This window comes from Lipophrys pholis (assembly GCF_963383615.2).
Source record: "Lipophrys pholis genome assembly, chromosome: 21".
Classification (NCBI taxonomy): Eukaryota; Metazoa; Chordata; class Actinopteri; order Blenniiformes; family Blenniidae; genus Lipophrys; species Lipophrys pholis.
In genome coordinates, this window is record NC_137649.1 from 11,421,172 (window position 1) to 11,434,386 (window position 13,215).

Sequence of the window (13,215 nt, forward strand, 5' to 3'; positions counted from 1 at the left end):
TCGGCTCAGAATGAAAGTTGACACAGGGTCAAACATTCATGATGTCCAAAGGATTTTTGTTTTGTCATTCCAGCCTTCTGACAAGGATATTTCTTAATATATATGTTCTTATACCTTTTAAGTGGATTGCCAACCAACAGGGTTTGTTGATTTCTGAATCACTAATTTAACTATTAAAAATTGAATAAAGAATCATGGGTCTGAAGTATCCATTAGCACAGATTCTATGAGTCCTCTGGTTGCTCCTTAGCACACAATGCATTTTCTTTGCATAACCTTTCCCAGTATAACTTTACCATGAATTTTCCAAATCTGGCCTGCAATTGTCCCCCATCACCCGATCTAAGTTAACACACCACAAGATCATGATCAGTTGACAGCTCTGCACCAGAGTGTCCAGAACATACAGTCAGGTGAAACAACAACAACGGTATTGATCATCCACCAAAGATGGCCCAAGGAGCTCTAGTTATGAGCATCCCTGTGTTCACACATGGTATTTGGACAAGCCATACATGGACAAGCCATGACGAGCACAGACGTCTCACAACAACTGAAGATTGGGCAGGGTTTTCCTCCAAATCACCCCATTTTTTGGGTTTGAACCCGGACCTTCTTGCTATATGACGAGCATTAACCACTGCTCCACCATGGGGCCCCACTGGTAACTTCTTCTTCATCAATACATATGATATTATATTGTGCTAAGCAAGAACCAAGCATCACATATATAGCTTTCATGACAAATGAATACTGTTCATGGATTAGAACTAGATTATTTTAAATGTATCTATCATTTCATATCTACTTATTTTTTTCTCATTTCTCCATTGGCGAAGGTAATAATAGTAAAAATAATAAGACATGACGCTGGGTATGACGTCACGCTGACGTAACGGGCCGGGGCGGGACGCGGCGCGTGAACCGGGACGCCTCCGCCCTCGAGCCTGCGAGTAGCACAAACATGGCGGAAAGCGAACTGAACGTTGACAGCCTCATCTCTCGATTGCTGGAAGGTACGTGGGCAGCTTGATGGGTTTTCTTCTTTTTAGCCTGTCCGAGTGGCGCATGACACGCTCGGAGCTTGGTGTTTGGAGCCGCTGGCTCCGCCAATGCGACATTATATCCTCCTTTAGCGCTGCATCCCCCTCTCTGCTGTTAGCTAGCCCCTGCGTTTAGAAGCTCCTCTAACGTGAACGTTCCAGTGACGTCACGCTGGATAGAAGCTAGTAACGTTAACGCTATCATAATCATGATGATTATGTCTCTCACTTTTGGGGGGTGTATATGAGGAAAAGCGGCGAATAAATAGCTTGCTGCTGTGCGGGTGTTCGCGCTAACTGGTCGTATCCAGAGCCAGTCGAGCAACAGAACTCGTCCGAGTGCTTTTTGTTTTTTGAGTATTCTGACACAATGAGCCATTGAAAGTCGTGGTTGCCTGGTAACGCTACCAGTTCTTAACAAGGGGGCTCCCAACGCGGACACGCCCCCTTTACAGGACACCGCGGAAACCAGACACTTCAGATTAATCCCTGTACACATTCTGACGCTTATTATTTAATTATATATGTTTGTACCCCGCCGTTTATCAGACCTATATTTCACTGACATTCAGGGCCACCACTGTGCAACATGCATATGCTATTCTAACCATGTTGGGATCATGCGATCACTGTTTATTCTGAAATCAAGAAGAACCAATTTGTCATAATGCTGCCCACTTTTAGACAGAATACTGATATAGCTATATATATATGGCTATTTCTTTGACATTTTTTTTTTCAATATTTAATGCATATGTTTCCATTTCATATACCGTTTACCAAGGCTGCATGGTGGTGCACTGGTTAACACTCACAGAGTTCAAATGCTGATCGTGCCCTTCTGTGTGGCGTTTGCATGTTATTCCTGTGTCTGTACCCTGTCCTCTCACATAGTCCACTGCAATTGGCTCCAGCAGCCTGCGGCCCTGCACAGGATAATGTGAGATGGATGGATGGATGGATAGATGAATGAATGGATGGATGGATGGATAGATGAATGAATGGATGGATGGATGGATAGATGAATGAATGGATGGATGCAGTCTTCCATTGCTTAGTAGACCCACATCCTTGTTGCACCTAGCTACACAATGGCAATGAAGCCCATTCTTTTCTTTTCATTTCAACTCCATTTATCCACCTGTGAATGCTTGATTTTGCATTGTGCAGTTATTGTATATTTTCCAGTGTGCTTGTATTGTTTTCAAATCATTCTGTAAAACAGAATTCACTTTTTTTTGGGCAATTGGATCAAAGGCATTTGGAAAACTCAAACAGCCTGCATGTAGGTACATATGCTCTGACCATTCAAGAAAGACTGTCTCAACAAAACATACATGTTCATCTTTTTATGTGTCTCAGGAAAAAACAAAGGTATTCTTCAGAGTGTGTTGTTTAATGAATTTCACATGTATTTATTATTTTCCATTTGTGTTTATTTAAATGGGACTATTCTTCTTGTGGGCACAAACAACTAAGTCAACACCCTTGTGTTTTTTTTTGGTTTGTTTTGTTTTTGTCTTGACACATGAATCTGCCCTCTAAGCCTTTTTTGTCCCTCCAGGACAACACGGCCCGCCCTCACTTACAAACTTCCAGCTGAGCCGACAAGCTGTTCACTCGCACACTTGCCAGTTCATAACGGTCCGTGTTGACTGCAGTAAACGGCTTGTCTGGCCAGTAGCAAAGCAAAAGCAGCAGCCATCTAATTCGTGATGGAAATGTAAACAATACAAAAGGTTACTGAGCCACGCTGCTGAAAGATTCAGCACGTGGCATGAACAGGCTGACATCCTTATTACAGCGAAACAAGTAACAACACATATTGTATTTTATTGTATATAACGAATGTATTTTTAGCTTCACATGCATGTTTTTTGGGACTGTGGAAGCAAACAGGAGAACCCTTAGAAAACCAAAAACATCCACGTGAATAGCATGTAAACTCCACACAGCGACCTGTCCTGACCCAGATTTGAACTTGGTTGCTATGATACAAGAGTGGTAACCACTGCATCACTGTGTGGCCCCAACTCTTTACTCAGGGAAATAAATGAGGGACTGGTGATAGACTATTTCAATATGTTTTTTAATGACGATCTGCAGTGCGAGGATGTCGTCCTGGAAAGATGGTACAGATGACCGAGGCTGAGGTGCGAGGGCTCTGCATCAAGTCCAGAGAGATTTTCCTCAGTCAGCCGATTCTCCTCGAACTGGAGGCTCCTCTCAAAATCTGTGGTGAGAACCAGCGTTTGTCCCTAAATTGCTGAATTATACTTAATTCCCCGGAGTTATATTTTTTTTGTCCTAACTCATTTCAGTAAACAGCAGGAGTGGCTCAGACGTCTGCTTGTCGTTCTGCTTTTGGAACACATTCATTTTTGTCCCCATCAGTTTCTATAAATATTAATGTTCGCTATTCGTAATATGAGTTGATTTTTTTTAATTCCAGGCGATATCCACGGACAGTACACAGACTTGCTGAGGCTATTCGAGTATGGCGGCTTCCCTCCGGAGGCCAACTATCTTTTCCTGGGGGATTACGTGGACAGAGGGAAGCAGTCGCTGGAGACCATCTGCCTGCTGCTGGCCTACAAGATCAAATACCCAGAAAACTTCTTTTTGCTCAGGGGGAACCACGAGTGTGCCTCCATCAATCGCATCTACGGCTTCTATGATGAGTGTGAGTCAGGAAACATCTCACTTGTGAAACATTGGGCTACATAAAGAGAATTATTTTATTTTATTACATTTTTTTTAGCTTTTAAGAAAATATGTTAAAAGCAATGGGGAAAATGGAATTGGATTCCATTCCTTATAAACCTGCTACATCATTTATGTAAATAGAACGGCGCGATCCCTCATTTATAAAGAGTTCAGATCAGCTTTAGAAAAGAGTCACCATGTAATAATGGGTATTATCAGCACTGTGCCCAAACTATCAAAATCCCAAACTAAAATTCAGAATTTCTTAGTGAGAGGTCTAATGGTTCTGTGTTCTTATGTTTTATCCTCAGGCAAGCGCAGGTTCAACATAAAGCTGTGGAAGACATTCACGGACTGTTTTAACTGTCTGCCCATTGCAGCGATCATTGACGAGAAGATCTTCTGCTGTCATGGAGGTTCGTGAAGCGACAGCCACTTTTGTCTCGAGCTGCAAAACATGATAAACCTCTGAAATGAAGAAAACACGTTGCTATCGACAGAAAATGTTTGCGGTTGCATTTGTGACGTGCTAAGCTGTTTATAGATGTTGAATAAACTTTCAGTTGTAGCTATATTAGCTATTTTACCTGTTCAGCAAATTTACCTTTTTTGACAGTTTTTTGTAATTATTCTAAACATTAGATTACTGCTTATGCTTGTATTGTATAAATTCTTAAAATGCATGTGATGTTCCTCATAATCCAACTCTTTTCTCTCAGGACTTTCACCTGACCTGCAGTCGATGGAGCAGATCCGACGTATTATGAGACCCACTGATGTCCCAGACACAGGTCTGTCGTTCTGTTGCTCTGAATCTCTGGAGTTTTTAGTAAATACCATCTGTACCTGCTGATTAGGCGATAAACCGAAAATCAACACTAAAATGACTGAAAGTTACGTCTCCGAGAGGAATCCACTGTACGCCGCGTTACAGTATCGCCACGATAGGCCCGAATGATTGGACTGTTTCTGACCCGATTGTCTCTTTGTTGGCAGGCCTGCTGTGTGACCTGCTGTGGTCAGACCCAGACAAAGATGTGCAGGGCTGGGGGGAGAACGATCGGGGAGTCTCTTTCACTTTTGGGGCCGACGTGGTCAGCAAGTTCCTCAACCGCCACGATCTGGACCTCATCTGTCGAGCACATCAGGTAACACTCGCAGCAGGTGAAGTCAAGAGTCAAACCAGTCCTTGTATTTTCTTTTTAATTTGAATTTCTCTGCAAATAGAAAAAGCAGGCTGTGTATTATATCGTACAGCGTGATAATGAAAGGCACTTTGCAGTTACTTTTACATAACATCTGATTCAGAAAAGTGAAAAAGTGCCAGTCCAGCTCTGTGAGGCTGTGATAGCAGAATCTGTTGATTTAGTTGAAGTAGTCCAGTAAAATATTTAGTTTTTGGCTTTTCTGTGCATGAAAAATACAAAATTCCTTTCAAACAGCTGAGGTATTATAAAATGAACATGTACTATAGAACAATAACCATTAACCATCTGTATACTATCTTGTATGAACAATACATGCTAAGAAAATACTGGTAGTTTGTGTTGAATTCTAATTGTAAAAAAACCTAATTAATAAAATGTAAAATCACAATATAATGCACAGCTGCAACTAACAGATGTGTCTCTCGTCAGTTGAACAAATTCAGCGACATTGTTAGTCTGACAAACGGCCCAAATAAAGAACAACAGCTCACTTACAGTTATCTTCATGTCAAACAAGTCTGAAACAAAGTATTTTGCACTGGTTGGATGCAAATATTCCTTTTTAAATTTAAAAAAATGCCCCAAACTCACTAGTCTCTGCTCTAATCCCGGCGCCCTTCAGGTTGTTGAAGACGGCTACGAGTTCTTTGCAAAGCGACAGCTGGTGACACTGTTTTCTGCCCCCAACTACTGCGGCGAGTTCGACAATGCGGGCGGCATGATGAGCGTCGACGAGTCGCTCATGTGTTCCTTCCAGGTAGAAATCTCTTCATTCAACAGTGGCCGTGTGGTGGGTGGGTAATTTTAACGGCGTCGCCGTCTTTTTCCTTCCAGATCCTGAAGCCCTCGGAGAAAAAAGCCAAGTACCAGTATGGAGGGGTGAATTCGGGGCGTCCTGTCACCCCCCCTCGTACCACTCAGGCGCCTAAAAAGAGGTGAGCGGCTGGCTCTGACTCTCCTGCCCCCCCCCCCCCCCCCCCCCCCCCCACCCCCCCACCCCTCCCGTCCCCTCGGCTGGTCACTGGCCCAAATCCCTGCAAGCTGCCTCAAACACTCCAGCCTTCTCTCAGTCAGCTTGCTCATGGGTAAATAGTGAAAACTTCCAGAGTGTTTTTTGCTTGTTCTGTGGGTATTTTTATGAACATGTGAGTGGTATAATTTTATTTTGCCCTGCCCTATTTTTATTTTATTTTTTTTAACTTTATTTAATTTTTTTGATGCCATGGTATGTATTTACTAAGCGCTCACGTCTTCTGTCTCGGCCCGTTCAGGGATATTAACACCAACCTGTTGTGGAATGGAGAAGAAGCTTCTTTGCCTTCAGATTAACTATTTCCATTGTGGTTTTGTGAAATCATGCACGCTTGAATTGAAATGAGACTTCTCCGGGCCAGTGTAAAATCTACCGATTATCCCGACCAACAGGTCCACAATTTTTTTTTTTTCCCCTGTCTGACGTACTTCTATATCAGCTCTGTTATATTACACTATTTCTAACGTTGCAAAGAGGCAGATGAGACTTTTCCACGAGATGCCCGTTGAATGTGAAACAGCTGCTTCACAAAATGACTGGACACCCCTGGAATACCCAACATGACTCTGTTCAAATAGGACAAATCCACCTTCTACATCGTAATATAACACATTAATAAAAAGTGTAAAACTGACTGGCTTCAGTGACTCGACTGACAAAGCTGTCGCCATCACCCCCTGGTGGTTGTTTGTTGCATTGGTCAAAAATCCCTTCATGCCAACAGATAGGCTGTGGATACCTGCTTTCTATCATGGTGGTCATTTTTTTTAAACTGTGGGTGTGAACCTGGATTCAAGTACAAGATGTTTTGTCTGTCTTTATGTACAGTTTATAGTCCTAGCCAAGAAGTAGTTGAGTATACAGCCTCTGCAATGCGGCACCGTGTCGTATGACACGTCTCAGAAGGGTTAAACAAGCATGTAGGGATGCCAGGTGAGAGTTTGTGCGGTTTGAACAGAGTCATGGCATTTCTTTCCCTGCTTCTTTCCAACAACCTGTTCCAGGTTGCAGCTTTGTGTGTAATAAACGGACAAGTAGAGTCGACTAACCGGAATAAAATGACTGAGAACATTTCCTACAATGTCACTTTAACCTGTTGGGAATCACCCTGCGACTCCAGAATGTTTCTTCTCCACATGGAGGTGTCAATAAAATCCTAAGATGTTGACGAAGTCAAGTGCAATAATTATTGCTCGAAATCTTGCTCCATGCAAGCGTAAGTATTTTCAAAGGCAATTAAAAGGTGAGTTCAACTTTAGAGTAAGGACACGGTCAACCTATGCTACAACATCCGAGGGGCATTCATGTACACTTGATGCTCTTTGTTAGATCAGTGTTTTCAGCCTTTTCTTTTACTTAACCAGCTGTACACATTTTCTATTAATCACATCACCGAGTGAGCATCTGTGGTTGTAAAAGAATTTTTATTGATGGAATAAATCAGAGAAATCTGCAATGCAATGATTCGTCTTTTCTTCCCATGTGAATCGGGTGTGCGGCAGGATCCTTTGAAGGTGAGTAGATGTGTAGAAGAGTAGAAACTGATGTGCCACTGGAACTAGTCTCCTTAGAGAAGACGGTGACTTTAGGGACGCAGAACCACGTGTCAGTATTTTCACGTTTTATATTAACATTTAGCTGAGAGAGCGGTCGACCGCTCACACTCCCAACTTCGCTGCACTTCCAATCTTTGCACTGCAAGAGAGGTCAGAACTCATCAAGGTGAAGATGAATGGATGTACAAATCATTTAATTTACAATTTTGTTTCAAATGAATGCATTAAATGGAAAAAGTGCTGTTGCGCCTGCTTTCTATTTATTTTGAAATTCATTTAGCAATATAAACTGCACAGTGTGACTCAGTTTGGCACTAAATCGATAAAGAGAGGATAAATCATCTTCATTAAAAGTCATTTAAACTAGAGGACATGATGATATGCCATTTCCCTGCATCGACAGACCTCAGTCCGACTTGAGGGCCTGCAGCACTGACTGTGGGACTCTGCGAAGGTAGTAGTCATGGTTACGCAGCGTGGCGAGGACCCCAGTGGAGTTCATGTGCTTCACGTTTGCCTCGTAGCGATACGCGTTGCCATGCATGTCAGTCAGCTTTCCTGCAAAATACACCCATGAAGGAATAATATAATCAGACTTACAGACCAGATTGGAACCAGATGATGCATATCGGTTAAAAAAAACAAACAAAAAAAAAAAGCAGAGAGGGAGCTGATTGTGTCACCTCCAACAGCTTGCAGAATGGCTTCAGGAGCACAAGTGTCCCACTTCTTGCAGCCGAGGCTGGCAAAGACATAAGCAGAGGCCTTCCCTTCGATGAGCTGGATGATCTGCACAGAGGGAAACGGGAGCACTGCTTCACTCTGTAAAGGTTCACTCATAGAATCCACAGGTACGCCCACTTTCTTTAACTCTTGTAAAGCAGTACTTTACAACAGCGTTCAGCCCGACCGCCTCATGTTGAGCAATTTGGATTATTTGAATAAAAGGTTCAGAAATGAAGAGGTTTTCTCATTACTTCAGCTCAATCAAACTTTTCAGAATTTGTCATAGAGCTGTTATTGGATCATATTAAATGAAATATGTGTATTTAATCAATAAGGTTTCGAGTTAAGAGTTCAATCGGTTTATTGGAGTGAACTATTCGTGTTCTGCCAGCAGAGGGCGTAGTATCTGAACATGCCCGTTAGTAAAGAAGTGTCATCAAGTACAATCTGCTGCACCTTGTTTCCAGCACCGCCCACCCTCACAACCTCGTGAGGCTCCATGGCGTCCACGCAGTCTGTCACCACCTTGTTGCTATGGGAACGGGTGGTGGTGATGATCCGCCGGTCACCTGGAACCTCCTGCAGCTGGAAACCAAAGGCGCCCAGTCCCGGTATCCCCCACAGCGTCCTTCCTAAAACTGCTCCCGGTCCAAGCTGAGAGGGAAGAGGCCCATTTAAGCCGGAGCGGCATGTTTCACAGAGCAGTTATTTTCGATCGTCATCTTGTACCTGGTAGTTGTAGAACGGCTGGTTGATGACACCTGCGATCGCTTTGCCTCCGTGTGCAATACCAATGAGCACCGTCACGTTATCCAGAAGCCCTGGAGCCAGAACACAGCGCGCAGTCAACAAACACCACCCAACCGTTTCACTCACAAGCAGATATTGGTGCCGAGGGGAAAGTGTGAATATTTCTCATGCAGAACAGATAGAGAAGCTCCGTGAGCGACTGAGTACTTCTAAAAAGAAGTTGACTTTCGTGCAGATTAATCATTGTTCTACTCCTCCAGGGTTAATATTCCCATACAGAGAGCCGTGCCGTGAGGCCAAGAGATGTCCGACCCTGTGTGTGGCGTCTGGGCCACGGCTGAGACGTGGAGGCAGCAGGAGGAGAGGGAGGAGAGAGAGAGAGAGAGAGAGAGAGGGACGGACAGATCAGCCGTACACAAAGAGAAGAAGCAGAACGGATTCAGTGAGGCTCTGGGGAGCCACAAAGTGGCATACAGGTAACATGAAAAGTAACTCATTATTGGGCAAGAGACTACATTTAGTAACTCATTACTTTTAACTTCTCGGATGTCAACATGAACAAGGCTGTGGTACCTCTCCGTCTTTCCCGCTGGGAAAAAGCCCCTCGTGCTCCCAGTTACTGCACAATGTTGATCAATATGGTGACATTTGACCCCATATTTAAGTTGTAAAAATAACACAGTAGCGTCATATGAGACTATATGATATCTCACAGAAATGTAATGAGATATATATAAAACCTATTCATATATTGTTACGCTGTAAATTGTGAATAATGAGCGAGTTTGGTAATTTTCACATTTTTACCACGGATTGTTTTTTCCAACTGAATCACACATGAATCGTGTTGACCCTTAAAAAGCCGTTCTGGAATGGAGATGTTCTTCTTTTAAGTATTTTAGTGACTATTTTGCTGTGCTGGTAACCAAATAGTTGAATAACTATTTTCAAATGAATGAATAAAATTCATTTATACATGTATTTATGATATTTCTTCAGAAACTCAACTAGTCCAGGTCTCGTCTTTATCATAAATGAAAACACGTACTAAATCAGATCAAAAACAAACCTTTCCCCTTACTAATCCGACATTTAAGATAATAATTGATTATAAAAACATTATTGAATGGGAATTAAATATTCTATTTATTTATAGACATTCCAGAAACGCAAAAAGTGTCTCGATTGTAATAATCAGATTTTCAGCTGAATGTAGTATCAACAGAAAAGACAAAGAGCTGAAAGTGACAGGAAAAATCACTGACAGGAGGAAAAGTGTGAGGAGATTTACATCTAATTTTCTTCCTTGACGATAGTTTTACAGGTATTAAAGGTAAGAAGTGAAAGTGTAGGAAGTGTATTCGGAGAGCTCACCTTCAGTGAACTCCTTGGTGCCATCGACGGGATCAACCCACACCACCAGCTGAGATACAGACCATTCATAGGGTAAATAAACATTTCTGACGTTAAACAAGCAGATCTACGTGTAGTCACCTCTTCTTCTCTCAGCTCCAGATACTCTGATGGACAGCTCTTCTGCAGGATTTCCTCCAACTGACCATTTTCAATGTGATCTTCTTTAACTTCTTCAGCTGGAAGGTCCTGCAGAAACAGGCCCAAATACACCAGAATGATTTTTTTTTTTTTTTTTTTATTGAATCTGTGTCAATGGGCATCATTTAGGCCAATTCATACTGTCAAAACGAAGTCGCACATCGACTCACCTCCTCTCCGATGATGGTGATCTTGGGGAAATGTTTGGCGAGTGAAGCGCAGATGCTCTGCTGCGCCAATCTGTCCGCCAGAGTCTGCAGGTCATTGGCTCCGGTCTGTGGAAGAGCACAAACGTGCCGCGTTTCTTTCGATGCTTGGGAGCATTCTTTTTTCTTTTTTTTTAAAGTGCTGACACGGATCGTACCTTTTCCACAATGTCGAGTTCTCCACTGTGGAGCACCTTCCTCACAATCGATCCAGCCTTCTCCGCCACGCAGTAGGCTGAGGCCACCAGCCGCATCAACACTGCAGGACTTCCAGACATGGCTGACGAACCTGTTCAAGGCCGAAGGAGTCAAACCCACGGATGGATGCATCGTGGTTATTCGAGTCGAGACTGCAGTCGTGTTTATGGTTTTTCAGGCGGGTTCAAGGGCAGTTTGAATTGAATATGTGTAAAATGAGTGAGGTAAATTTAAGGTTGTTTGCCATGTGACCCTTGTGTTGTCAAGTGTTGAAAGAGAGCCCAGCACAACATTCTCATACATGCTTGACTTCCACCTTTGCTACTTTTTTCTTTATGGTCACATTTAAAAATAAATAAATCATACCTATCTATAAGTACGTTGTGAATTAATTTAACCACAAATAAATAAATAAAAATAATTTGCTGGATTATCAGCGACCTCTAATTGTGAAACTTCCATCAGGAATTTTTTTTTTTTTTTTTTTTTTAACCCTTTCATTTTCATCTTTTGTCTTCAGGGTCAAATTGGACCCCAACTGGTTTGACTGGGTTGAAAGGAAGAAAAACAACAATAAATAAAACAAAGCAATATATTTTAATTCAACTGTACACAAAGTCATTCACACACTTTTCTAACTCTCTTTCTCGTCTTACATTTATAGTCACTTTTACCTCATTTATATAAAACCACATGTCATTTTTGAGTAGAAGACGAACTGGAATTTTGAATAATAGAACTTTAGTTGACGAGAGGGTGTGGTCACAAACTACCCTGCCAATTTTAATGCATTTATTTGAAAGATAACCATATTATTGAGCAAAAGTGCTTTGTGGACAAATTTGCTCCCAAGACAACGTATCTGTTATTAACTGCAGAATACAGAGAAGCTATGCAATGATACACCATGGAAATCTGATGTGACAATGAGAGTTGTGCTCAGTACACATGGAGCTGCAGCACCTTTATTAATTACCACCACAATATGTCTTAATGAGTCTACGGTGACAGGAGAACATCATAAAGTCAACATTGCTCTCACACGCTAAATGCACCAATGGGATAAATATCTGCGAACAGTCGAGCCACAAACTGAATCCTAAACTTTGGTAAAAGTGGAAGAAAGTGAAGGAGTACTGACTCACTTGATGTGATCCCAGAGACGAAGTATCCAGGAAGTGTAACAACCTCTGACCGACAAAGAGTCACAACAACGCAAGATGTTTCCCCCCGCACCCGAGACGAAAACACACCCCGACGAGAGTGTTCACGTTTAAACACTCAAATAAACACCAACGTGACAACATCAGTAATATGAGTGAGGTTATACTTAACATTGAGAGTGTTAATCTTTTAGGTGCAACTGGCACATAAAAACGACGTATCCCAATTTATAATCGCTTAACACGATTTTGATGTCAATGCGGAAGTACCGACGAGGGGAATTATCTTCTCTTTGACTGTGGCAAAAGCATTTCATCTTCGTTCTTAAAGACAAACGATAAGTCTGAAGAGTTTTATATGAAACGAAGAAGCATAAAATGAGTTGGCAATTCATTAATACTTAACTACTTTATTGATAAAGAACTATAAGAATCAATATGTTTTCACAGCCCTAAAAAGCAACGTAAAGACAATTACGTAAGGGAGATATACATTTGTGAAGATAGTTCATCAAAACTGGGAAAAATAAACTAAGTGTTGCTGATGTTTTTATTGCTTCCTTATTTGATCTCTTGAAGGAGACAGTCAAAGACACACATTAGCTCAACACAAAATAACCTGACATTTGGTCTGGATTGAAGACATTTCATTATCTGGATGTGGCATTTTGCGATAATACAGATAGATTAAATTATGTCCTCAATACACTCTGAATCAGATTTACAGTTTTGAAACAAACCCATACATTTAACTATTGGGGTTATATGTGCTTAAAACAGAAGACATTAAACAAATGTGAATAAATGTGTGAAAACAAACTGTCGCTACTTGCTAAGCTTCATTCCATTCCACTCTCGGTTGATGAATGTGATAATAAGCTCTATGAGTTTTCTGGACTTTGACAGCAGCAATTAAGTGGCACAATGCTGGAGGTGGCCATGTTGTTTGGTTGTGACATGTGAATGCTGCAACATAAGTATCCCAGTTCCACTCAAGCACCCATTTCTATGCAAGATCTTCATACAGCAACTCGTGTCAGAAACGAGTAGAACAAGGGTTTATTGTTGTTGT

The 13,215-nt window shown here is 41.9% G+C and overlaps 2 protein-coding genes across 5 annotated transcripts; one reads left to right on the forward strand and one right to left on the reverse strand.

Annotated features, from left to right (window-relative positions):
- Positions 1–943: 943 nt before the first annotated feature.
- LOC308126208 (serine/threonine-protein phosphatase PP1-beta catalytic subunit-like) lies at positions 944–6,184 on the forward strand. The gene is made up of 8 exons (XM_080490410.1): positions 944–1,016; positions 3,150–3,281; positions 3,496–3,726; positions 4,061–4,165; positions 4,469–4,540; positions 4,746–4,897; positions 5,580–5,714; positions 5,792–6,184. Exons 1-8 carry the CDS (start codon positions 965–967, stop codon positions 5,894–5,896), a joined length of 984 nt encoding a protein of 327 aa, XP_080346536.1. The 5' UTR covers positions 944–964; the 3' UTR covers positions 5,897–6,184.
- Positions 6,185–7,396: 1,212 nt separating this feature from the next.
- On the reverse strand, positions 7,397–12,163 carry bpnt1 (bisphosphate nucleotidase 1). 4 transcript variants are annotated; one of them, XM_080490414.1, is made up of 10 exons: positions 12,126–12,163; positions 10,941–11,071; positions 10,747–10,851; positions 10,517–10,624; positions 10,397–10,445; positions 9,002–9,093; positions 8,729–8,926; positions 8,230–8,335; positions 7,952–8,104; positions 7,397–7,685 (listed from the first exon to the last, which is right to left on the reverse strand). In XM_080490414.1, exons 2-9 carry the CDS (start codon positions 11,058–11,060, stop codon positions 7,953–7,955), a joined length of 930 nt encoding a protein of 309 aa, XP_080346540.1. In that variant the 5' UTR covers positions 11,061–11,071; positions 12,126–12,163; the 3' UTR covers positions 7,397–7,685; position 7,952. The 4 variants fall into 4 exon arrangements, with proteins under 4 accessions (XP_080346540.1, XP_080346537.1, XP_080346538.1 ...); XM_080490411.1 differs by having other exon boundaries at positions 7,397–8,104; positions 12,122–12,156; XM_080490412.1 differs by having other exon boundaries at positions 7,397–8,104; positions 12,023–12,135.
- Positions 12,164–13,215: the final 1,052 nt, after the last annotated feature.

Excerpts from the sequence above, each read along its gene's own strand:
- bpnt1 (XM_080490414.1), bottom strand. The coding sequence starts at position 11,060 with ATGTCTGGAAGTCCTGCAGTGTTGATGCGGCTGGTGGCCTCAGCCTAC. Across the intron at positions 10,852-10,940 it reads AACTCGACATTGTGGAAAAG|ACCGGAGCCAATGACCTGCA; the intron begins GTACGATCCGTG and ends GCTCTTCCACAG. Across the intron at positions 8,336-8,728 it reads TGGGCGGTGCTGGAAACAAG|ATCATCCAGCTCATCGAAGG; the intron begins GTGCAGCAGATT and ends CCCTCTGTGCAG.
- LOC308126208 (XM_080490410.1), top strand. The coding sequence starts at position 965 with ATGGCGGAAAGCGAACTGAACGTTGACAGCCTCATCTCTCGATTGCTG. Across the intron at positions 1,017-3,149 it reads CATCTCTCGATTGCTGGAAG|TGCGAGGATGTCGTCCTGGA; the intron begins GTACGTGGGCAG and ends GACGATCTGCAG. Across the intron at positions 4,166-4,468 it reads GATCTTCTGCTGTCATGGAG|GACTTTCACCTGACCTGCAG; the intron begins GTTCGTGAAGCG and ends CTTTTCTCTCAG.